This window comes from Pelmatolapia mariae, linkage group LG7 (genome assembly GCF_036321145.2).
Source record: "Pelmatolapia mariae isolate MD_Pm_ZW linkage group LG7, Pm_UMD_F_2, whole genome shotgun sequence".
NCBI lineage: Eukaryota > Metazoa > Chordata > Actinopteri > Cichliformes > Cichlidae > Pelmatolapia > Pelmatolapia mariae.
The window spans coordinates 16,537,551-16,562,317 of NC_086233.1; the positions used below are offsets into that span (position 1 = coordinate 16,537,551).

At 41.9% G+C, this 24,767-nt stretch overlaps 1 protein-coding gene across 4 annotated transcripts in view; it reads left to right on the forward strand.

Annotated features, from left to right (window-relative positions):
- Nucleotides 1-21,764, forward strand: part of arhgef28a (Rho guanine nucleotide exchange factor (GEF) 28a) — a 53,570-nt gene extending 31,806 nt beyond the window's left edge. For all 4 annotated transcript variants that reach the window (XM_063478142.1, XM_063478145.1, XM_063478144.1 and 1 more), the window contains 20 exons: nucleotides 416-539; nucleotides 1,239-1,374; nucleotides 1,462-1,517; nucleotides 1,599-1,659; nucleotides 1,786-1,915; nucleotides 2,020-2,135; nucleotides 4,384-4,524; nucleotides 4,711-4,961; nucleotides 5,052-5,177; nucleotides 5,283-5,400; nucleotides 5,551-5,805; nucleotides 5,892-5,968; nucleotides 6,070-6,248; nucleotides 6,582-6,673; nucleotides 7,377-7,562; nucleotides 8,642-8,877; nucleotides 9,548-9,595; nucleotides 10,111-10,629; nucleotides 12,455-12,719; nucleotides 18,949-21,764. In XM_063478142.1, coding sequence (XP_063334212.1) covers nucleotides 416-539; nucleotides 1,239-1,374; nucleotides 1,462-1,517; nucleotides 1,599-1,659; nucleotides 1,786-1,915; nucleotides 2,020-2,135; nucleotides 4,384-4,524; nucleotides 4,711-4,961; nucleotides 5,052-5,177; nucleotides 5,283-5,400; nucleotides 5,551-5,805; nucleotides 5,892-5,968; nucleotides 6,070-6,248; nucleotides 6,582-6,673; nucleotides 7,377-7,562; nucleotides 8,642-8,877; nucleotides 9,548-9,595; nucleotides 10,111-10,629; nucleotides 12,455-12,719; nucleotides 18,949-19,115 — 3,283 coding nt within the window. In that variant the 3' untranslated portion in view covers nucleotides 19,116-21,764. The remainder of the gene's footprint in view (nucleotides 1-415; nucleotides 540-1,238; nucleotides 1,375-1,461; nucleotides 1,518-1,598; nucleotides 1,660-1,785; nucleotides 1,916-2,019; nucleotides 2,136-4,383; nucleotides 4,525-4,710; nucleotides 4,962-5,051; nucleotides 5,178-5,282; nucleotides 5,401-5,550; nucleotides 5,806-5,891; nucleotides 5,969-6,069; nucleotides 6,249-6,581; nucleotides 6,674-7,376; nucleotides 7,563-8,641; nucleotides 8,878-9,547; nucleotides 9,596-10,110; nucleotides 10,630-12,454; nucleotides 12,720-18,948) is intronic.
- The last annotated feature ends 3,003 nt before the right edge of the window (nucleotides 21,765-24,767 follow it).

A 24,767-nucleotide genomic window follows, 5' to 3' on the forward strand; every position in this document is an offset into this window, starting at 1 on the left:
TTTTTGTTTGATATTTTGTCTCTTTGCTTTAAAAGGAAACCACCATAAAAGTTAGAGAATGTTTATGTGACAAATTCAACAAGGGATCAAATAATTATTTCCCCCACTGTAGATAACAGAAATGTTTGTACAGTCTTTTATTTCAGTTCCTGTCCCTAACAGAAACAACATGCTGCACAGTATCAGCTGAAACGATATTTTGTCACGTCATGTATCCGTTATGTTTGCGGACTATTTGCATGTAAGAGTGTGCACCTCATCAAACCTGTCATGCTTGGTTTACTTTTGTTGACTCTGCAAGAAGGAAATCAGATCACGGTGACTAATTTATGTCTTCAATCCAGTTAGTAAGCAGAACACACACACACAAAAAATAATAATAATAACTGCATTGCTTACATCAACCTGTCTACAGAATTGAAGAGGAGGAGTTGGATAAATACAACATTCCAGCCAAAACGGAGTCGGAGAAGTACAAAGTCATCCGCACATTCAGTTTTCTCAAGAGCAGGATGTCCAGTACACGTAACAAAAGCAAGGTAAACCCCAGCCACAAAGAGTCCTGCTGTTACACCTATAAAAGTTTTAGTTACAACAACAATGTAAAGAATAACTCGCATAACTTCACCTTGTTGTAGATTAAAGCTGGCTTTAGCTACAACATGAAACTCTCAGTCTAATACCTTAAAAGGGCATGCAGTATTTTCAGGTGTTTGCTCTGTAGGCCTTGGTGTGATGAAATCCGTAGATTAAAGGATCATTCGTGTTGTTCTTGTGAGCCTATTTATGTCATTGGGTGATTCCCACGTCTAGACTCAAGTCTTTGCTTTCTGAGAGACACGAACCAGGAAATGTTTCTGGGAAGCACTCAAGGTCAGAGGGACAGACCAAACATGTCCAGCTTCTTTCCTTTTTAATGATTAATCCCCAGTTGTTGAGTCAGCACAGAGAGTGGAAGCCCTCCCTGCTTGTGTCTGTTGTTTACACCACGCTTCATTTCCGTGTCAGTGGACTTTCTTACGGTTTGGAAAAAGGCGGGTCCTCCTGGTGGCCTCGTTTATCCGCTCGCATGCTGGAGAGTTTACCCTGCGAATAGAAACTTTCACAAAGATGTTTATCGTCTTTTGTATTAAGTCCTGCATGGGCTTGAGTTTATAGGTGTAACTGTCAGTCACGTTTTGCTTCGCGTATGTATGGCCTCTTTGTTGACTCCAATGTCTCTGGCGTGGCTTTCAAAGGGGAAAGGGAAGGACAGAGAAGGCAAGGACAGGCAGCCGAATGGACATCGCTTTGCGACAGGGTCCTGTTTAGGCCCCACGGTGTGTGTGGTGTGTGACAAACCAGCTTCTGGAAAGGACCTACTACATTGCTCAAGTTGGTAAAACTTAAATTCCAACCAGCATTTATATTAATTTCTCTTCATGTATAAAAACTTTAAAATTGTGTTTTTTTCCATCACAGCTTGCACTGCGATTGTCCATAAGGGCTGTAAGGAATCTGTCCCCCCGTGTTTAAAGGTGAGTCTTGGCCTAAAGCAGATCGTCCCTTTGTCGGTTGTTTATGTGCTGTAAGCAGACTCCCTCATTTGTATTACTTAGAAACATCAGGAAAAATATGCTGTGTCCATGGTGAAGAACAGGACAGCATCCCTTCCACAGAGTGAGTTTACAACACTTGGTCGCCGGTGATTTTAACTATGTCATGCAAGAGTTTCCTGTTTATAAAACTTGGGATGATTATTGTTATCTAGGCTAATTTGCTTTGCTTTCCCATCACCCCCCTCAGACTTCACAGTGAGAGACAGCCCTTCTCACTCAGTGATCCCCACTTCTACCTCTCTGCCTGTCATGACTCCCAAGGAGAAGAAGGATGCCGTGACGCAGTCTCTCTCACGAAGTTTCCCCAACGTGGAAAGGTTATTAATCTTTATCTTTTACACAATTTGTTGTGGTGACATTCATTAAAAAAGAAAAAAATAGCGATAAGTAGCGATTGTTTGTGTTTTTCCTCTTGGTACAGCCAACTCATTGAGAGTTCAGAGACAGAGTCCGATACCCTGAAGCTGAGCAGCCAATCCGAAGAGCTCCTGCCAACTCCAGTGTCTTCCACCTCCACCGAGTCGTCCTTTGGAGAGGGTAAGGCATGAATAGGGCTTGTTGTTTAAAAGACCCAAAAAGAAACAGATCAGTTTCTGTTTCATTGTTTGCTGCTGCAAGAAAAAGCCTGATCAGTGCAGTTTAAAAGGTCAAACTGTAAGAATATTAGTCAGAAACTGAAAGTATTTTTTTATGGGGGACAAAGGCATATAAGTTGCTGAGTAGGCATCACAGTTCCTTCCATTACTCTAAATTAAATCAGGAAATGTTTGGAAGCAGATGGGTGTTCAAAGAATAATTGGAAAACATTCCTATTTTCTAAAGTATTATATTATAATATTACTGTAAAAAAAGTAGCTTTCCACCTATTTTTGATCGTTATATTTGACTTTTAAAATAGAACCAATGAATAGATATTCTATTCAAATAGAATAGTTGTAGGAAAGGCGTGATAAAGGCGCATTCAGGATCCCCAAATACAAAAAAAAAATGTATGTAACAGTGAAATCCATATTTAAATACTAACTTCAAGGTTTTTTTTAAACCGCCTGATCAGAAAGGAGATGCTTTGGGGAAGAAAATGTACTGAAATTTAGTGAGAGCAAAGATATGTGTGTTTTCCTGTAGCAACCTGAAGGCATCGTGTGTTTGTGTGTCAGACAAGTCTCAGATTTACACAGCTTTAGTGAACCATTAACATGCATTCCACAGTCTGTAAATAAATCAGGGGTCTTACACTGTTTTTAGACTTTTATATTTACAAGGCAGTTATCCTTACCAACTCTGAGACGCACTTATAGCGTAGATCCCCCAATCATTATGATTCAGAGATCTAGTAAAGTTTTGAGTGGCACTTTTATTTTTTTCCCAAAACTTTCTTCTTAAACTTGGGAAAACATTCTCCAAAACCGTTTTTTCTAACCTTCTGACAATACAAATAATATTTTAAAATGTTATGGCCTAACCAGAAGTATTATAGTTTTGTATTTAATTATTTATTTACTTATTAGTTGATGGGTTTTTTTTTTCATTTTGACTTTTTGTTTTTAGTCCACTTTAGGCCAGAGTGGAATTTCTTGTTTCATTTCAGTCTTTGTGTTTAAAAATGTTGAGTTTTAGTTTTGTTTCTATTAGTTTCAGTGTTAGTTTCAGTCTTTTTAATTATTATGGAGGCTATATGATAGGGGCAAGATTTTGTGCCAGATTTTTTTGTGTAATTTATGATTAACGTTCAGTGTTTATCGAAGCATTTGTAAAATCTTTTGCGCATTCCAACTTTCAGTCAAACCATTAGTGGAAATGGTGGTTGCAATGTTTTTTCTGATATCATAGCAATTTTTCCAATATTTGAAATGCATCTATCCTTTTTCTTAACTACTTAACTGGTGCAGGGTCACAGAGGGACTAGTGACACCCTGGAGGGTGTGCCGGTCCATCAAAGGGCTAACACAGAGGGACAGACAGCTAGCCAATTTATGCACACCAGTTAACCTAATATTTAAGTCAGAATTTTAATCTGCAATGCCCCCCTCAACTTGGATTTGTAAAGTTAGAGCAGCCCTTGTTTTCCTGACTTTCCTACTGAAATGCACTAAGCTAGTGCCCTCAGAGTTCCAACATCTGACTTTAGAGGGGTTTTCTTGCTTAAACATTTAGTTACCTGCTGTGGCGATCCTTTGTAACAAGGGAGCAGCCGAAAGTAACATATAGTCACTAAAGTTGACTTGTTTTGGTCTGATGGCATCAGAGGATTGTTTATGCGAAGAATTACGAGGTACCCAGTGCTGCTAGGATAAAAGGACTGAAGATCAAAAATGCGATCCCAGACTTTCACATGTGAAGAGTTTAAGTGTGTATTGTTGTATAATCTGTCTCCAACAACTTCTCTGTGATTCCCTCTAAATCTCAGGCCTCACCGATGCCCTGCAGGTGGTTTCAGAACATTGCGCTGTGAAGCTTTTTTTCGCTGTTATCATCTCGTAGGGAGAACATTATAACCTGCACTTTGTTGACATTCTCATAACATTTTGTAGTCCAAGGTTACGCTATTAAATCGTACAAAAACATTATGTGAGATAAGAAGCATCCAAACTTTCTTTTATTATGCAGTTTAAATGCTGAACAGTTAAAAAGTTGAACACCTTGTTAGAACTTGCAGGTGTCATTTTGTCAAATTTGTGGGGAAAGAAGCTAGGGAGTCTCTTTTTACTAAATAAAATGTTACAGAAAATAAACAAAACTAAATGAGAGAAATTAAAGTGATTTGTATGCCTCTTTCCGTCTGCAGACTGCACAGACTCATACATCCACAGTGACATATCAGCTGATTCTGTGGAATATGAAGCTGAATCATGGAGCCTGACGGTTGAGCACAAGTTCTGCAAGAAGCAAGACAAACGAGCTGTCAAGAGGCAGGATGTAATCTATGGTAAGCAGATGTTGCTGTTGTGAAAGGCGTCTCCTGGAATGCTTTACTTTCTGCATGTGTCAGGATTTCATATGTAAAAGTGTCAAACCACAGAGAACTGTTTTAAGACTGAGTAAGAGATTCAGCTTTTTATTGGCATAATTTAACACATGTCCCAAATCTAACACCTCCCCCACCCTGATCCAGAGTTGATGCAGACCGAGCTTCATCACCTGCAAACTCTGCACATCATGGCCGAGATTTTCCGGCGAGGCATGAGACAAGAAGTGCAGCTGGACACCGAAGCGGTGGAGCGAGTCTTCCCCTGTCTGGACCAGCTGCTCCTCTTTCACCACGCCTTCTTTGCCGCCATGAGGGAACGGCGACACAGCTCGACCCAGCCTCAGGGCCACAGGAACTACCTCATCCAGAGAATAGGAGACATCTTGCTCCAGCAGGTTAACTGGTGTTTATGGGTATACCTTTGTCTCAGGTGTGGTTACACCGGATTAGGTCATGTTTGATTTGCCTAGTTCTACTTTTTGCAGTTCACGGATGAGAATGGGGAAAAGATGAAGCAGGTATACGGGGAATTCTGCAGCCGCCATAATGAAGCTGTCAGCTTTTTCAAAGAGCTCCAACAACATAACAAACGATTTCAGACCTTCATCAGGGTATTTAACGTTTGTGCCATGTTTTCAAAAATCATTAAATTAAAATAGACTCAGTCCCTTTCACCTCACTAGATCTTTCATAATTGCTATACTTCATTTTTAAAGCAACAAGGGAATAATTCTTTGGTGCGACGGAGGGAAATCCCAGAGTGCATCTTGCTGGTAACCCAAAGGATTACAAAGTACCCAGTGCTGCTAGAGAGGATCCTACACTATACTCAAGGTCAGTCATCTACTGCCCTCTGCTGGCTACAGACTCTTATGACTACTACACTTAGGTGTTGGGGGGACAAAAAATAAAACCTTACTTTAGTTAAAAAAACAAGAAAACCCTCTTTTTTTATTTTTGCTTTTCCTTTGCTCTGTCCATCAGAGGAAACAGAGGAGCACGCAGACCTTTCGAAAGCCCTGGCTCACATTCGAGAGGTGATAGCAGCCGTGGATATGAGGGTCAGCGAATACGAACGGCACCAAAGGTTACAGGAAGTCTTTAACCGCATGGAGAACCGCAGTGCAGCTAAGCTGAAGAGCGGACACACCTTCCGCAAGCAGGATATGATGGGACCCGGACAAGTGCTCAAACACCAGGGGGTGCTCCTGTGGAAGACTGCCACCGGGCGACTCAAAGGTGATACCTGATACTTAGAAGTTCATGTGTCATTTTTGCATCCTTGCTGATCTAACTGTTTTTCTACCCGTTGTTATTTTGCCCAGACGTCCTGGCGCTGCTCCTCACAGACACCCTCATCTTCCTCCAAGAAAAAGACCAGAAGTACACATTTGCAACTGTGGTACGCATTCAGTAAAGAAATCAGTAATAAACACTGCACCGTGTAAGGATGATTGATGTTTTGTTTTGGTTTTTTTTCTCTATGCTTTAAATGTGTTGAAGGACCAGAAGCCTCCAGTGATTCCACTACAGAAGTTAATAGTTCGGGAAGTAGCGAACGAAGAGAGAGGGATGTTTCTGATCAGCGCCTCAGCGGCTGGACCAGAAATGTATGAGGTCCACACGTCGTCCAAAGAGGAGCGAAACACATGGATGAGGCTCATTAGAGAGGCCGTAGAGAGGTGTGTATGAGGCCCTTGCCTGAGCCTGGTTCTGCCAGAGGTTTCTTCCTGTTAAAAGGGAGTTTTTCCTTCCCACGTCACCAGATTCTTGCTCATTCGGGTTTGTTTGATTGTTGGAGATTTCTCTGTATTATTGTAGGGTCTCTACCTTACAGTATAAAGCACCTTGAGGTGGCTGTTGTTGTAATTTGGTGCTATATAAATAAAACTAAACTGAATTAAATTACAGTTTAAATTGTGGGGAAAAGGAGGATTTTGAGAACTGAATACACAGATTTTATGATGTGTACACATTTGCCTGCCTGACTTGATTTAACTGTCGCTTCTGTTCAGCTGTCCGGAGGACGAAGAGGAATACACAAGTGAATCGGACGAGGAGAAGCGAGCTGCCGAGGCTCGTTTTCAGAAGATTCAAAAGCTACAAGGTATTTTTAACCATTTTGTTTGGGGTGTTTTTCCTATTGACTGTAATTATTTTAAATGTAGATTTATTACAGGGTTGTTTTTTTTCAGATGCTTTGACACTTTTCTCCCAATGCTGCTGTTTTGGCTCTGCAGATGCATTTCTCTTAAAATGTTAAAACACTGCAGATGAACTGCCAAAGGTTCTTAACTTGCCCGCTGCCTTTTATGCATTTGTCAAAATGATGTTTTGCATCTATTGTAATGGAAAAATGTTACATTGTTGTAACTTTGTTGCACTGAAGCTCTAAAAGATGCTTTACAGTCTGATGACTTGTACATGTTGGCTCAGCATATTTGTGACTGTTAGATGGACTATTCGCTGTTCATTGAGCTGCAAATGAATTGATGCTCACATATTATCAAGAGTAAAAATATTGAGCGTATAGAAGCATTATTAAAGACTGAAGCATCTCTGAATGGTCTCAATTACACCGCACTCAGTGTCGTCTCTTGCCTAAATGTTCTAAAATATTTGCAAACACTAATAACAAGTAAAGCTTGTTCTGAAGTGCTAAAGTAACAGACTGTTCTGAAGAGTTTCACACATGATTTGGCTACGTTCAGCTGTCATTTAAGAAATGAGCCAAAGCAACTGAGAAAAACTGTAAACATAGTAGCTGTTAACATTTTACGCTCTTTGAACTACATGAACTCTTGTACCAGAGAGCCTGACGAGCCAGGACCAGCAGATCTGCTCTAGCCTGGCGGAGAAGCTGCAGATCTACGCACAGCTCTCTGTTCTGAGTGGGAGGTTGGAGGCTTCGCTAGCTGAACCGCGAGTGCTGGTGCAGCCGCACTCAGAGGAGCTTCCCCAGGCTGCTGCACTGCTGACCGCTGCTCTGCAAGAAGGTGAAACTTTCATATGCACTGCACACTTCAGCAAACATATTTTCATATCCACAGTACTATCAACTTACAGTATTCCTTATAGTACTTATAAAAATCCTAAACAGTTATTGAAAAGCTTTTGTAAAACCCCTTGAATTGAAGCTGAGAGTTTGCACTTGATCACATCTTGATCATTTAATTAAAAAATCTACTGTAGCAATACAGTACAGAGGAAAAATACCTAAACATAAAACCTATGTTCCTAATTCCTTTCTTTTTGTGTTTTAGATCATCAAACAAGTTTTAATATCAGGTCAAATTAACGCAAATAATAACGTTAAAATACATGTTAGAATCCACAAAGGGAATAACAGAGAACACAATAGTTAACACATCTAATAATTCATTTATTAGAGAAGAAAAACATTATGGAAAAGCTAAAAATGAATTTTGGTTATACATGTGGTATTATCTGTGACCCATTGTCTTTTATCTAACTACAGTCCCCTTTGCATTTATGTGTTAATCAAGGACTCCAGCATGTGTACGAGTGTATGAGATGAAGCCAAAATAGGTCAACAACACTCATAAACATAAAGAGCAATACATGCAAAAAGAAGAAACATATTTACACTGTAAGAATAAATCAGAAAATCACAAATATAAGTAAGAGATATAAATAATCTTAGCAAGTTACCTCTAGCTCTTGGTATAGCAGCTTTCATATTTAAAGGTGTGCAAAAAAGGCATGATGCTAAACAGCACGGCAGGCAGCATCTGTTGTTTTAGCTTAATAAAGTAACGTCTTTGGTGCTAGGTTGAAATGGTCATAATGGGTTTTTTTTCTTTTTGTTCCACATACCCTGAAATTCACTACATGATGAATAAACCCATTTTAGGAAAATTCATAAAGTGTGAGATGCTGGCGCTTTAATTTAACAGAGTTACATGATTTTTAAAATGCCAACGGCTCCGGCGAGAAAACTTGGATTATGTTCTTACAACAAAATTGAACAGTCGATGGCTTCAGTTGATTCAGTAATGTTGTTACTGATGTTACTAGTTTGAGTTTTATACTTGTCCCGTCTGTTTTTTTCCAGCTGAGAACCTGAAGGCCATGTTATCGTCCAAGGCCCGTTCACCATCGAGTCACAGCCAGAACTCTGACACAGACTCCGTGTTTCCTGTCAGCCCTGCCGTACCTGTCGAGCCCTCAGACTCTTTGGAGGTCTTGCCTGAAGACCCTCGGGGCAGTGAGGGGAGCTGGCCTGAGACCTTCGTATTTCAGTCCACAACTGACTTTCAAAAAGACAATCGAGGCGACGTTGACTTGAAGGTACGCAACCTGCTGTTTAAAATGGATTTAGCTCATAGGAACTGTGACTTCACCATATAAACAGAGAAGATAAATTAAATTGCTTTTTGAGTTAAATATTGATGCAGATATCAGGAGGTAATGCCTCCCTCGCTGCTGTACTGCGGAGGTAACGTGTTCCCTGCATCTGAGCACGGCTTCTTTCCACGTCTTTACAGATGTGTGGCTCAAGATTGTTGCTTGAATAATTCAGTGCAGTCTATTAGAATTACATCTTGGCCTTAATCTAATGAATCATTGATAAGTTCATAATAAAGGAAGTCCATTTAGTTTCCTGAGGTATTGCAGCATTAAATATTGATATGGGGACTTATTCCAATTACCATGCAACAGCCTTGCTGCTCTTTGCAGCTTTCTGTGACCTGTGAGGTAAATTACTCTGATAAGAGAGAATAACTTCTCATGCCAACTACAGCTGAGATAATTTAACCCTAAACAATGTGGTGATGTTCCACATGTGGCCTCCAGGGGGCACAGGTGTTCTGTGAATGCAACTTCAAGCTTAAAGAGGAATGCAGTTTGTAGTTACTTGTGTAGCTAACTAATAGGAAGTGAAATCTTGATGTTCACACATGAAAACTGCAGAAGACCCATTAATCTGCGTTTTGTATCTGACTCTGTCTATTAACAGGTGGCTCAGAGTGTCCAAAACCTGACTCGGTTGCTGTACAGTCTACAGGTGAGCTATTTTTATTTACCCTCCTCACAGCCCTCATCTATATTAGGCCAACAAAGAATTTAAAAGAAAAAGAAAAACACCTCCTGTGATCTCAGTATGAACAGATACGTGCTATATCATAAGCAGGCTCTCATTCACGCTCCTTCTTTGGTGTAAAATTTAAATTTGTGTGAGGAGGAGAATGTGGATGTATTTGCATATGACATGTTTGCGCACTCTTGCCTATCTACTTAGGCTCGAGGATTTGATCACGATGTGATTTCCATATTCAAAGTTTCATCTTGGGTATGAACTCGGAAAACCACAGGCGGAGAGTAGCTGTGGCTTCCTGTCACTAGTTGCTGTGACCTTAATGCATAAAAATTAAAGGCCATCACTTTAGCCTTGATCATGATTTCCGTCACATTTTGCCATTCAAATATGTTGCGAGGAGGCAACACGGTGGTAAAAGTGGCAGTTGATCGTTTGCATTTTGATGAACCATGTCGCTTTTGTCCTTCCCCTCTCTGTGCCAGGCTGCAGTGACCATCCAGGACAGCTGCTATGAGGTCCAGAGGCTCCTGCTCCAAGAGAGCGGCCGCCCTTCCCCTCGCGCCCAACGGCTGCACCTCCCAAGCGTCCGGGGCAGCGCCCTCCAGGATCAGGAGAAGCAGCGTAACCTGGAGAAGCAGAAGGAGGAGGCGGCAGTGGCCCAGCGGCTCCATGACCGCCTGCGCCAGGAGAAGGAGCGCTGGGAGCGAGAGTGCCAGGCTAGGGAGAGTCAGCAGGGGGCGCAGGAGAGCATGCTGGAAGAGAGGGAGAGGCAGTGCCAGGTGGCAGCGGAGAGGCTGAGACGTGAACGCGTAGAGCTGGACGAGCAGCTCGAGGAGTACCAGCAGAACCTGGAGAGACTCAGGGAGGGCCAGAGGAGCGTGGAGAGGGAGCGAGAGCGCCTGGATGAGCAGCAAAAGCTGCTGCAGTGCTGGAAGCACGGGCCGCAGGACAGCCCTCCAACTGCGAATCCTCACATGTTCATCCCTCTTGATGGCCAGCAGGTATTGGGGGGAACAGAAGTGATAGCCCTTTCTTTTACCAGTGAATCTATGAGCCAGTAATGCCCCTCACTAACGCTCGTGACCTCAGTGGGAGCAGATATACAGCATCTATGGAGTATTTCTTGTGCTAAAATCATTAACAAGAAGCTTTTCTCATACAGCCATCAGCCAGGGTTACACTGGTTCACACGTTCACACCTAGCAGCCCAATCCCCTCTTGACATACGACCCGCGATAATGAGAGCAATTTCAGCACCATTTGTCTTAGTGCTCCGGCAGCTCCGCTCACCAGTAAACATCTTAATGATTGATGATAATTAAACCACTGCAAATAAAAGCTCTGACAAAAATAATTAAAACCAGAGGCGCACAGCCTAAGAAACCAATCAATCGTGACCCAAAGGGGCTTAGATTATCGACACTTTGTTTGAAAAGCACTCCAGCAAAATGTCCCACACAGCTGGAAGGCATGGAGGATAAAGGGTGTGCTGTTCCCCCTGCCCTTTAAGTCCCAATATACCTCACGTGGAACTGCAGCAGTGGTGAAACTAATTTAGCACATACATCTATCTGAACCTCCGTTGGCTTATGGGGCTTGTGTTGCTCTGTTCGGCAGCAGGTGTGACTTGTTCAGAAGACACACAGAGAGCACAGAATGGACGGACAAATGAGCAGGCTCAGGTTTCGATATTCCCTCTGTCCCTCATTAATTTACACACCGACGTCACCACAACCGCCACCCCCACCTTGGTCTTTTCCAGGCTAGACGTGATGAGGCTCTCCTGGCTTTTTGCAGTCTTTATTTATTTCCATTAATCTATTTTAGTCGGTCCAACAAAAGCGTGCCGAGACAGTGCAGGTCCTAATGTTTCCCCCCACACACACACTAATGCTTCAGCCAGAGGCAGTGGTTCATAGGGTCAGAGACAGATCAAATGACACACACACACACACACACACACACACACACACACACACACACACACACACACACACACACACACTTTGACTCTCTGGTTGCATCTAATTAGCTGTGCTGCCTGCACTCAGCAGAGGGAAAGGCCCTGTTTATGTGAAGATGAGTCCTAATCTGCCCTTAGCCAAACATTAAAGGGTTGTTTCACCCAAATGACAACATGTTCCCTCACTTACCTTTAGTTGATATACTTTTATTTTTATTTTCTCTTGAGAGTTTTTCCCTTTGCAACTATAAGTGAGTCATTTGTGAGGGGGAAAAAATGTCAGTGAGAGTGTCTTTCCAGAAACAGCTTCTCCATTATTCACATAAATCCACAGAACATACTGTGAGCACTTTTCTTGGAAATGGCTTTCTCTGGAAGAAATTGCCTCTGCAGAAACTTCACAGTGAAGTCTTTATATTATCCACAGAAAGAAATGTTTCAGTACTGCGAGCATCAAAAAATAAAATTTCATTCACTTTCTTTATATTGGAGAAAGAGAGACAGAGAAAGAGATCCGTTTATTGCATGAAGTGAGAAAATGTCATTTTGAGTGACTCACTTTTTTGTCTTTTTGTAATTAAAGCTTGAGAAAAAGTAGAGATCTTGAAATGGAGGCTTTTCTAGTTCTTGGCAGGTATGTCAAATGTGTTTCCTGGTCTTTTTATGTAAATGCGTGAGTGTATTTCAAAGGTTGATTGTCGACAGATTTCACAGGTGTGAATGCCATCCAGCTGTCAGCATTCATTGTTTGTTAATGATCTTATCCTGGAACGAAAACGGGTTTCCTCTTCCTGTTCTCATGGTTCTCGATGATCATCTTGCTAGTCTGGATCGAGCCCTGATATTTCCTCCCTCTCCCTCAGGACTCTGCATCAAGTCCGTCCAGAGGCCATGCTGGTAACGGCTCTGTGTTTGTGAACGAGGCCGCGTTAGCCAATACCAGCGTCAACAACCGCCATGTGCACCACAGAAGAGATGATGCTAGCACACACAATTGTCTCAACTCCCTGCTGGCCCAATCCAACGGCAGACAGCCTCCTGGAGCTAAGACTCCCCACGGCCAACACTCAGACTCCCAGGGATGGATGATGGGGACTGGATACCTCTACAGCCCTGCAGGAAGGCATGGTAAGAATTACCACAAAGTTCAATTTCAAAGTTAGAAAGAGAAGACACAAATGCAAAGCCAGCTTGGGCCTCTTTGTCTTTTAACTTTTCTAGTCACTTGCTTGCTACTATATTGATTTCCAAACAGATCAAAAACAAATGAGGTAACTGGACTGTATTATACACTGAATTTTATTTGCATTCACATTTTGGCTTTCAGTGGTTCTAATTGAGATATACTGATGGTCTCGATTTGGTTTTAGTTTCATGGGATTAGTCCCGTGCATCTCTTTTCTGTACACTGGTGTACTTACTCTCCTCTCTCAGTTCAATTCAATTTCATTTATATAGCAAAAAATCACAACAGTCACTGTTATATTCAAAGCTAAAGATGCTACAATAGTGGGGAGAAAACCACACGATTCAGACAACCTTCTATGAGCAAATAGTTGGCAACAGTGGGAAGGAAAAACACTCAGTGCCTCACGGGAAGCCCCCAGCAGCCTAGGCCTATTGCAGCATAACAAATGGAAAGTGCAGGGTCAGCTGATCCAACCGTAGCTATAAGCTTTTTAGAAAAGAAAGTTTTAAGGCTTGTCTTAAAATTAGACAGGTTGCCTATCTCCTGAATCCAAACTGGGAGCTGCTTCCACAGAAAAGGGGCCTGAAAGCTGAAGGCTCTCCCTCCCGTTCTACTTCTTAAATATCCTAGGAACCACAAGTAAGTTTTCAGTCTGAGAGCAAAGGGGATATGGTACTGTGAAGCCTTTAAGGCTACGTTCACACTGCAGGTCTTAATGCTCAATTCCGATTTTTTGATCAAATCCGATTTTTGTCTGCTTGTTCACACTACAAATAAAATGCGACAGCAAACGCGCTCTAGTGTGAACGCTCAAAGCGACCCGCATGCGCAAAAGAAGATGTCACACACAACGCGCTCTGTTTAGACCCAGAGCAAACAATATTGTTTGACTGATGGCCCTTAATATAAAGACTTTGGACTTTACGTTTCCCAATTTTTGCTTGAAGTTATTTTGTTATTTACATAATAATATAGAAAACCTAATAATTATCCTTATTGCTGTTTTAGAGGAGCGGTGCTTCAAAGGATAGTTGCAGATTTCGGTCAGAATCTGCAGATTATACAGTACAAATAAAATGTTCACGTTTCTCCAACGTTGTCTTCCCAACAGTTTCACTAACATCTACACTGGATGGCCAGGAAGCGTTCGCGGTGTCTTCTCTGGTGCTTCTCCGGCGCTGATAATTGGCGTCTGTCTCGTGTCAGTGACGTAAAAGACGGATTTAATGCGACATGACCATTCAAACAGCAGTCGCTTTTTAAAACATCGGATATGTATCGGATTCAGTACCACATACGAAAGTGACCCAGATCGGATTTGAAAATATCGGATTTGTGCCGTTCACACTGTCATACCATGATCGGATATGGGTCGCATAGGGTCAAAAAAATCGGATTTGATGCGCTTTCGCCTGCAGTGTGAACGTAGCCTAAGATAAGATGGGACCTTCCTCTTTGAGGAAGACCTAATGATACTGAGCCGTCAGCTGGCTTCCATACAAGTCTCTGGTACACTTGTAACTGTGCTGGTTTCAGAGCTGTTGTTTTCCCCGTCTGCTCAAACAGACCTCTTAAAGTTGAGGCTGGGATATATTTTGACAATTCTGTCAGTGAATACGTTTTGTTTGCCGAAAGAGGATCGTATTTTTTATAGCACCAAATAGCTCAATTACTTATTTCCATTTCTACTACATTTAATATGTAAGAACATGCATTTTAGCACAGCGCTACACATTGCATTTACCTCATGTATTTGAACAGTAGCGTACTGTGTTATCACCCTGTCAACATAAATTAGAAATCTGCTCCCTGTGAGAATGTCAACAAACCTTCTGCTTGCACTGGTTTCACCCATGCATGCGAGAGCCTACTGTACACACAAACACGCCGCACTCTCAAGGCCGTAACCACTTTGAGGCCTTGCCTGTCCTCCCACCACCTGCACCTGCACCAGTATCCCCCCCAAACTCCACCCCACCCCACAATGCTGGAGCCTGCCAAAGGAAAAAGAAAATCAATGCTTTCTCTATCTATCGAGTGGCCGGGGAGACAACAGCGTGTGAATCACAGTCTGCAGGCGATGGCTGACTGATTGGGACATCGATCTGAAAGAAATCTTTGCAAAACTCATTACAGCATGGCTTGTCATCGCATCAGGTGAAAAGGGGGCGGCGTGAGCGGGCGGGGGGTGGGGAGGAATGAGAGATGCAGTCACAGATTAATCAGGTTGCGCTCTGGAGGTGTCGGCTACATTCCCATGTTTGCCCGTCCCCATTTCTGATCCATTCATCAGCGTGCTCGCCCCGATGCTCTCAGCAGGCGGGGAAAATTACAGTTTACATTCGGCCTGTCTCCCTGGGCCCTCGTAAAAACCGGGTCAGCGCAGCCTAATGTGGTGTTCCTGCTATTGTTTACCAGCTTACAGCAGGCAGCACAATCTCTTTGTCATTGATCAGCTTATTAACCTTTCCTCATCATTGAGCACATGCAATGCCCCAGTGAAACCTGAGTCACTTGTTAACAAGCCCGGGGTGGATGTCTGCCTGCAGTCTACAGCACAGGGTGTGCTCCAGCTGATGTGTAACCACAAGGCGCTCTTCAGTGGGTCCCTTAAGGGTCTCCTCGACAGTTAATAAAAGACCAAATCGCCACATAAGTTCCTGTTCGATTTTAACCTCTGCAAGGAGTCATTTTTGTGTCTTATGCTCAGTCTCATATTTTAAGAGCTCTCGTGCGATCTCATTCTGGGTCACAAGCTGCCTGGTATGTGGAGGAACCCGGTATCTCCATTCTTTTTTTTTCCGTGTGAAAAGAAAAGGAATCTCTTTCAGATGCAAATGATCCATTGTGCTGTCAGTCACATGGATCAAAATATGATCTCTCTTCTCATCCTCACCTTTGCATGTGACTATTTCTTCTTGTGCACACGACACACACACACACACACACACACACACACACACACACATGCACACACCTTTTTTAATTCAGTGGATTTCCATAATTCGTTCTGGTTCAGTGTAATCTTGGAGAACCAGTTGGATGGAATTTTTTACACTGACGCTTCATCTGATGAGTCGTATCAGGTTTTTGTTGTTCACCTTTTTACACAAAAGACGAGAGCTCTGTGAGGAGGTTGACTAAGAAAAGAAAGGTGAAGCCGCTTCACTTTACGGCACGCTGACGAATTCAAACCCTGTACAAAGTGCTGCAGGAGGCAAAAAACCTGCTTTGTGACTTTGTGCTCAAGCATCACAGTGCACAGTAGCTTTTGAATAGATCATTTTTTGAGAGTCTGCAACACACTTAGAAAACAGTGGACATTACACAATACAAATAATAATTTTTTTTTTTGCAAAGGTGCAAAACTTAATAAAACCTCCCTTCATCAGGACATTTTACTGCTTTCTTTATAACAGTTGTTGTGTACAATTTATTTTGTGGGAAGGTTGGACACCGTGTTGTGTATTGGGCATTAAAAATTCCTTGGCATTCAATAAAAAAGCTTCTTTGTACACTGTGAGCCTATATAACACAATGATCACGGCACATTATTCATTCATCATTAGTTTCCTAATAAACAGTATCGTTTTTTTGACACCAGCGTGTTGTTGTCAGTCCAAGTGCTCACAAACCTAAAAGACTGAAATAAAAAGAATGAATTGAGTTCTCTCTGCCTAAGTCTAGCAGCTCCAGGCTGATTTGATTTAACTAGCTTAACGCAGCCACTTCTTCAATCAAACCCACCGAGCCCATCTACAGAGAGCCCGTTCGCTTCCTATTATTTCATTGTACTGAGGCTGGCTAAAGTTAGTCTGAGCCCTAATTCTGTTTAAGTTTGCTTTTATTTATTGTCAGAATTTAAATTAAAAAAGTAAAATTCTACTGTTTTGGGTTTTTTTTGTTTGTTTTTTATACATAGAGCATGATATCCCCTACAGAAAGCTAGAAATCTGTGAATGCCTCAGTCATACGGGGAAAACAGTAGTTGGATTAAAGGAAATCTCTTTGTGATAATATGCCGATTATTTGTGATCAATTGGTGAAAACTGCAATTTATCTGTTGCCGTCTGCATGCACAGAAATTCATATTAACAACAGGTCACTTTGAGGTTACTTTATTTGTATCCGTAGGTAGATTTGGTCTGCACACATCAGTCATCCATCCTTACATGCACACTCTTAATACAGACACAACAGACAACCGAAAAGCATGCAGTAAAATTCAGAGTCCAATCAGAACCTTGTAGATTTCAATCAAGAATTCAGAAATCTGTGAGGTTGCCTTCACCAATAACGACGTGTTTGCTGCAGGACATTGATTAAACTGTAAAATCACAGACATGATTTTATATACGAGTGTAACCAGAATACAGCCTGTTAGTAACCAGGTCAAGTCCACTATTACCAAGCGATGTCTTGAGGAGATGTATTGGCAATCTGTCTGCATTTATGAATTGAACGGCGAACTTCAGCAACCTGTCTGCAGTCAGTCTGAGTTGGATGGTGATTGTTTGGGCTGCAAGTACCCGCAATCAGTTTCCGAAAGCAACAAAGTTTGTTGCAATTATCAGTCAACCATTGACTTTTCGTAGACACACTAGAGTCCTGTTTTTACTCTAGTGTGACTGAGCCATTACTGGCCAATAAAGGATTTATTACAGCACATACTCTCTTGGTTGTAGCTGCTTCCAAACGATAATTATGCCAGACATTGGGAGCATCATTAAATTAAAAATAAAACGGTGACAATCGCCGGGTGGCTGGTGTTAGAAAATCATTGCTGATTTGAATTTGATCAGGAACTTGGGAGAGTTGCGAGCTCTTCCCTGTTTGTAAATCATCTGGTTAAACTGTCAGCACCAATTTTGCATTTGGTTTATGTATGCAAATCAAAAAAATACATACACTTCAAAAAATAGACTCATCTCTTGTTGTGCTACATTTTATTTCATGCTGTGAACTAAAATGCGATGCTAAATTGTTAAAGTGGATACTTCTCTTTTGTACACTACTTTCTGCAGAGCGAGCACTTGTTTCTGTAGTGTTTGAATTTTCATGGGTCAAACATCAGGAATTTTGGGCTTTTTGACCATTACGAGTACACCAACTCTTAAAGTACTTCATGTATCCATAGTTGATAATGTGAACACACTTCTGCACTCAAAATAGTGAGTTTAAGTATGACACACAGCAGTAGTGTAGTATTTACCTTTCACTGCTGTAGACAGAAAATAAAACAACCCTGTGCCACGCTTTAACAGCCTTGTGTTTATTGCAATTTAAATGTTTAACAGCATGCATGTCACATTATCATTCAATCTTAATATTTCATGGATGAAACTCAAAGAAAGAGATTTGGTATTTTTATCTTTACATCTCATCTAGTGGAGGCCTGGCCTGTGTGTTGGCTAACAGAGCTACTCTGACAGACTCTTATATAATTAATCAAACAGACACTTTCCTACAGGGACACAATGAGGCAATTTATAGTTCATGCCATCTGTTACCATGACAGCACACCTGCCCTAATGCTAGACAGCACATGGATGAAAAAAGAATGCAAGCGTAGCAGAGACAAGTGATAGTTACCACCTACAAAAGCATAGCCTCTTTAAGAGCTAATTGCATCTGAATAATAATGATACTAATCCTTGAAAAAGATTATGAGAACAGCAACTACAGGCTGGTCAGGGTTATAGTATTTTGCTGTGAGAGTACTTCAGCATAACCATATGCTTGCCAACTCGTAGGTGTTAGCAGTTTCATTTGTCATTTCTGGTCCCTTGTCTCCTCTTCTCTTTTTGTCCGCCATCGCTTGCGAGGAGGCTGATGTCATCGAAGCCTGACAATTGATCGTGTTGAGAAAGCTGCTGATAAAAGTGACACGCCTGAGTTGAGGGGGTGTGATGCATAGCTTGAAATTCTCTTTTTTCCCCATTTTCAGACACGGTGCAGGAGGGAGCAGCAGGCTCAGCAGCGCTTAATCTGTATGCTGTTAGTGATTACATAAGTGGGCTAAGCAATTAGACCGAGCTCATTAAACACGTGGCTACGTGTCCCATACTGTCGGATACTTGATCAGTGGTGAATAAATGATGACATCTCATTGTTCAATTTCAGTGATTGTATTTCTCCTACAAATGGTGTTTTTTTGTGCCCACTCAGATCACAGCTACAATGGGGAGACCTGGTCACTAACAGCAAGTGGAACTGACCCGTATCCGGTGCGCCCACATCCCAGTGACCCTCAGCTGGACCTAAGTGCACTGGTTTCCTTGGAGACCGACAGTGGAGGGGAGGAGGGCAGGGAGGAAACTATTGTGTACCTATGAACGTTGGTGCATTTCAAACTCTAAAAAAACACTCGGTGAAAGACATTCACGATCAGCATCAGTACTGGACTGTGCCGCCTTAAGAAAGCATTTCTGTTTTTTTACATTTGTTTTTCGGCACGCTTTTTTTCTACCATTGAAAGGTTATTTTGGTCTTTTTTTGTAAACAGTTTCTGGCAACATCGAGAGAGAAGCAGACTCTGTCTCACTTTGTCATGCACCTTAGCTCAAAACACCACTGAGTGTTCAGTGTTCCTTGTTTTCTGTCTTCTTTTTGTGTGTGTGTCTGTGTGTGTGTATATATGTGGCCATATATTGACTGTCAAATCCCCTGCAGCCCGTTTCCCCTTTCGCCTTCTCTGCTTTTTTACCGTCTCTCCCTCGCTGCTTTTCTCAGGTCCTGCATATCTCACCCCTCCAGCTCTATATTTATTATTGTTCCCACTGAGTGAGAGAAAAGCATATACTCCATATCAGTGAAACATCAGCCTGGATCTCTCAGGTGGGCGATTGTTTTGCCTTGGAGTAAACTGTCCCTGTTTCATTCATCAGACAGGTCCTGTTTATTTACCAGCTAAAGAGCAATGGGGAGCACAGATCATTAGAAATGAGAGATGAGAGCCGACAACATCAGTCCCACGTTTTGCAGTCTTGCCGTCTCATTTATTTCCTTTTATCTGAAGCATGTTTTTCTTGTTTAAAAAAGTAAGCCCAGATATGGTCTTAGTGGGGATGTTGCAGCTGGGCTAATCTGTCAGTTTAATCAGGGAGTAGAAATGAGAAATAAGCTTTCGAGCACTTGAGTATTATTTCCTGCAATACGCAAAAGCACGCTCGCTCAAACTGCCTTAAGTCCTGAAGTCAAAATTTAGCCTGGCTCTTTGGATTGTCCAACTGTCCATCAGAAATGAAATGAAATGTCCTAAAAGCTGTTGGATATATTTCCATAAAATTTTCTAAAGGCATTTGTGATCCTGCTTGACACTTGGCTGGAACGTCTTGACAAATATTGGTTGGATTGTCATGACCTTTGGTACAAACGTTAATGATCTCCACAGGAAAAAATGTCACCGTAATTTAGCCTTTAGAATTTCGTCTAGTGTCATGTTCAGGTCAAACATTTAAAAGTGGCAACAGACTTCAGCACCCGCTGTCACAAAGACTGGATCACACCCATCACATCATCTAACTGGGGAGAGCAACCACTCACTAAAGGCTCAGTCACACTAGAGTAAAGAAACTGCTCTAGTAAAAATAGAATTGCAACCTACTTGTGACTAAAGTGATAATTGGATTGATTTCTTTTTTTGTTTTTTGTATTCAGCGACTAATTGGAAGTAGTTAGCTTGACCAACTGGTGCAACACCTTCAACCTCTGGGTGACGACTTTTGATTGCAAGAAGATTGCACAGGTCACCTGGTAAGGCATACCTGTCTCCAAACAGTCACAAGCTTGGATTGAAATCACTCAGACATTTGTCAAGGGTTGCAAATAACTGGCATCTAATTTATAAAACAGACAGATTGCCAACAAATTGGGATCAATCTGAGTCAGTCTGTGCCAATAAGTGAAATTCGTCTCGTCTTTTGCAATATGTACTCAAACTGGTTGCCAACTGGTTGTAGTCTAGTTATATGTCTACATAAAAGCAAGGTTGATTTTAAGTGCCTGTGTCCTTTTCAGTTAAATTGCTGTCATGCAGTAACTACATGACTATTTGTGGAGACATTCCTGTTTGAAATCTATGGCTGCACTCTGAATGTAAGTAGCTAATGTTCATTGCACATGGTTCGAATAATTTCAGTCATGCAGCTATGTCCAACCACAGTTATTCCTTGCCTGATTAGTGCATTGTAATGGGGAAAGTGCTTACTGCTTTTTAGTCCAGATTTAGTACCAGTGGCAGGAAGAACTGCATAGTTACAGTGATATTTTTTGGCAGCAAGTCTAAACACTGTCATTTCATAGCCATTACAATGTGCTTCTTTCGTAAAACCTAATGTCCCTTTAATTTTGCAAATGCTACAGTTTTGAACAGTTCCTGTAAACAAAATGACCTAACAGGTCTCTCTTTGTACTTAGTGCTGATTTAGTAATATTAGTGTGCTAAGACCCTAAACTAAGACTGAGGAACCATTGAACTATAGTGCTTAAAGCTCAGCATCATAAATATGTTTGCTCAGTTTAGCTGTCTTTCTTTGCTTGCTTCATAGGGTGAAAAATGTCCTAATATAAATATCCTCCCAAGTGCCCAGAACAATAAGAAGTTGCCTTATTGATGCTCCTGTGCTCTGTGCTGAACTATTACAATTCAGCTAGCATTTACATATTGCTTCTCCTGACGATTTCTTTTTTGTAAAGAATGTGCCAATGCTTTAGGTGTCTCCTAGTGTTTGTACAGGCACTATAACATGAATCTTGTTTAGTTTCTGTTGTAGTGTAATCAGACCACAAGGCAGTGGAAGTGTTTTGATGTTTTGACTTAAGTACCATGTACATAACTTATGTGCTTTTATTTATTTATTAAAAAAAAAAAGAAGTTATGTTTTACTGTGCGATGTGAAGGGTTCTATTGCACAAAGACGTGAACGTGTGTAACCAGGTCTATTTTCTTGTTTTGAGCTCATGTGTTGTACATTCTTGACTTTACTGATAAAATTGCATTTAAAAAGAATTTCACGCGGTCCTTTGTTTTTCTTGAGGTTTGTTTGATGGGGCTACATGATGGGGTTTATTACACTGAAACAGCAAAATAGCTGAATCATAAACAGAGAGCTCAGCATGGGTGACAATAACACTTCAGTTTTTATGTCCTTGGTCTCCTTGTGCAGTATCTCCAACAGTGTAAACAGATGTGTGATTGAGCTTCCCGTTCAGCTGCCAGCAGTGACAGGTGGCAGACCAGGTGCGTGAATGTCAATGATTTCCTATGTGAGCGCACTGCTGAATTGCAATCATAAAATCCGCTCCAGTATCAGATGAATGCAATATGTTGTTTTGCAACAAACGATACGTTTCTTGGGCATTTCATTATTTGTTATTTTCAAATACGGATTTCTGCGAACCAAAATTGATCTTTTCACGAGAGGCCAAAAACAAAAACAGAGCTTTCAGGTTTTTTCCTGACAATAAAAGTAATGTATTTCATGTGCTCCACCTGTGTCTCTGCGTCTGTCGTGGTTTAAGAAGAGCAGATGTCTGTGATAGCAACAGGGTCCCGGCTCTGCCCCCAATTTGCATCTTATTATTTCACAGACGTGCTGCATATTTTGTAAACGCCCACTTCATTCCATGTCAGCTGCACGCCCCGGTCTTTTTTCTGGCTTAGTACATTTTGCATTTAATAAGCATGATTTTTTGTTTGTTTGTTTAAAGACCTGCAGTGTAATTCATCATTTTTTGGACTTAGAGTTAGAGTTGCATGTGGTAGCCTAGGTCATCAAACTGGGCTTAGTAAAAGAATTATTAATATTATGATTAATATTATTAAGATTTTTACAACTATTATGATTATTACTAGCAGTGCTGTATTAGCAGTGATAGCTGTGACTGCACAGTGGTAGCTGTACATGGTGTAAAAAGTAACAGCTGTATAAAAATATCTCTATTTAAAAATGACTAAGGAGGAGTAATGATATACAAATGATGAATTAAGCGCCCACTAATACTTTACTAATGCTTAATAGCATGAAAGTATTATAAAGTGTCACCCTTTGAACATATTGCTGCAGGTCAGACACTTTAGCTGTCACATTATATTAATAATAAGAGCTTTTAATTGGAAATGTAGAAATTTGGAAATCAGTACTTGACCTTAAAGGAATAAGCAGCCATTACCTGTGGCCTGTACGCTGATCATGGTTTTTTGGACATAGCTAGCAAAGATTCCCCTCTCTTTGCCATCTGCTATGATTATCTTTAACCCTCTATTAATGGTGTAGAACAGTAAAGGTGCAGCAGACAGGAAATTTGCCAATTCTTAAAATTGAACCCCTGCAGTGAGTGTTAAATATAAATGGGTGTATATGAATGTGCAAATGTGACGTTGGATTTATGTGCATAAATATGGCATGCATTCATGACCCCTTCCTCGATCGTGCAGTTTTTATGTGTAAATGCACAGAAAAAGAAACAGTACTTTTTATTTGGAGTAAATATTTGACTCAATCACCATATAGAGGAGTTAAGGATATATATATATATATATATATATATATATATATATATATATATATATATATGTATATATAAAAACACCCATCTCGCCCCTGCGGGCGGTTTATCCTTCAAGCTCGGGTCCTCTACCAGAGGCCTGGGAGCTCGGGTCCTCTACCAGAGGCCTGGGAGCTTGAGGGTCCTGCGCAGTATCTTAGCTGTTCCCAGGACTGCGCTCTTCTGGACAGAGATCTCCGATGTTGTTCCCGGGATCTGCTGGAGCCACTCGCCTAGCTTGGGAGTCACTGCACCTAGTGCTCCGATTACCACGGGGACCACCGTTACCTTCACCCTCCACATCCTCTCGAGCTCTTCTCTGAGCCCTTGGTATTTCTCCAGCTTCTCGTGTTCCTTCTTCCTGATATTGCTGTCATTCGGAACCGCTACATCGATCACTACAGCCGTCTTCTCCTGTTTGTCTACCACCACTATGTCCGGTTGGTTAGCCATCACCATTTTGTCCGTCTGTATCTGGAAGTCCCACAGGATCTTAGCTCGGTCATTCTCCATCACCCTTGGGGGCATCTCCCATTTTGACCTCGGAACTTCCAGGCCATATTCTGCACAGATGTTCCTGTACACTATGCCGGCCACTTGGTTATGGCGTTCCATGTATGCCTTGCCTGCTAGCATCTTGCACCCTGCTGTTATTTGCTGGATTGTCTCAGGGGCATCTTTACACAGCCTGCACCTGGGGTCTTGCCTGGTGTGATAGACCCCAGCCTCTATGGATCTTGTACTCAGAGCTTGTTCTTGTGCTGCCATGATTAGTGCCTCTGTGCTGTCTTTCAGTCCAGCTTTGTCCAGCCACTGGTAGGATTTCTGGATATCAGCCACCTCCTCTATCTGCCGGTGGTACATACCGTGCAGGGGCCTGTCCTTCCATGATGGTTCCTCGTCTCCCTCCTCTTTCTTGGGTTTCTGCTGCCTGAGGTATTCACTGAGCACGCTGTCAGTTGGGGCCATCTTCGTGATGTATTCGTGGATGTTTCTTGTCTCATCCTGGACTGTGGTGCTGACACTCACCAGTCCCCGGCCCCCTTCCTTCCGCTTAGCGTACAGCCTCAGGGTGCTGGACTTGGGGTGAAACCCTCCATGCATGGTCAGGAGCTTTCTTGTCTTTATGTCAGTGGCTTCTATCTCCTCCTTTGGCCAGCCTATTACCCCAGCAGGGTACCTGATCACGGGCAGGGCGTAGGTGTTGATGGCCCGGATCTTGTTCTTACCGTTCAGCTGACTCCTCAGGACTTGCCTTACCCTCTGCAGGTACTTGGTGGTTGCAGCTTCCATAGCGGCCTCTTCATGGTTCCCATTTGCCTGCGGGATCCCCAGGTACTTGTAACTGTCCTCTATGTCTGCAATGTTGCCTTCTGGTAGTTCAATCCCCTCAGTTCTGACTACCTTCCCTCTCTTTGTTACCATCCGACTACACTTCT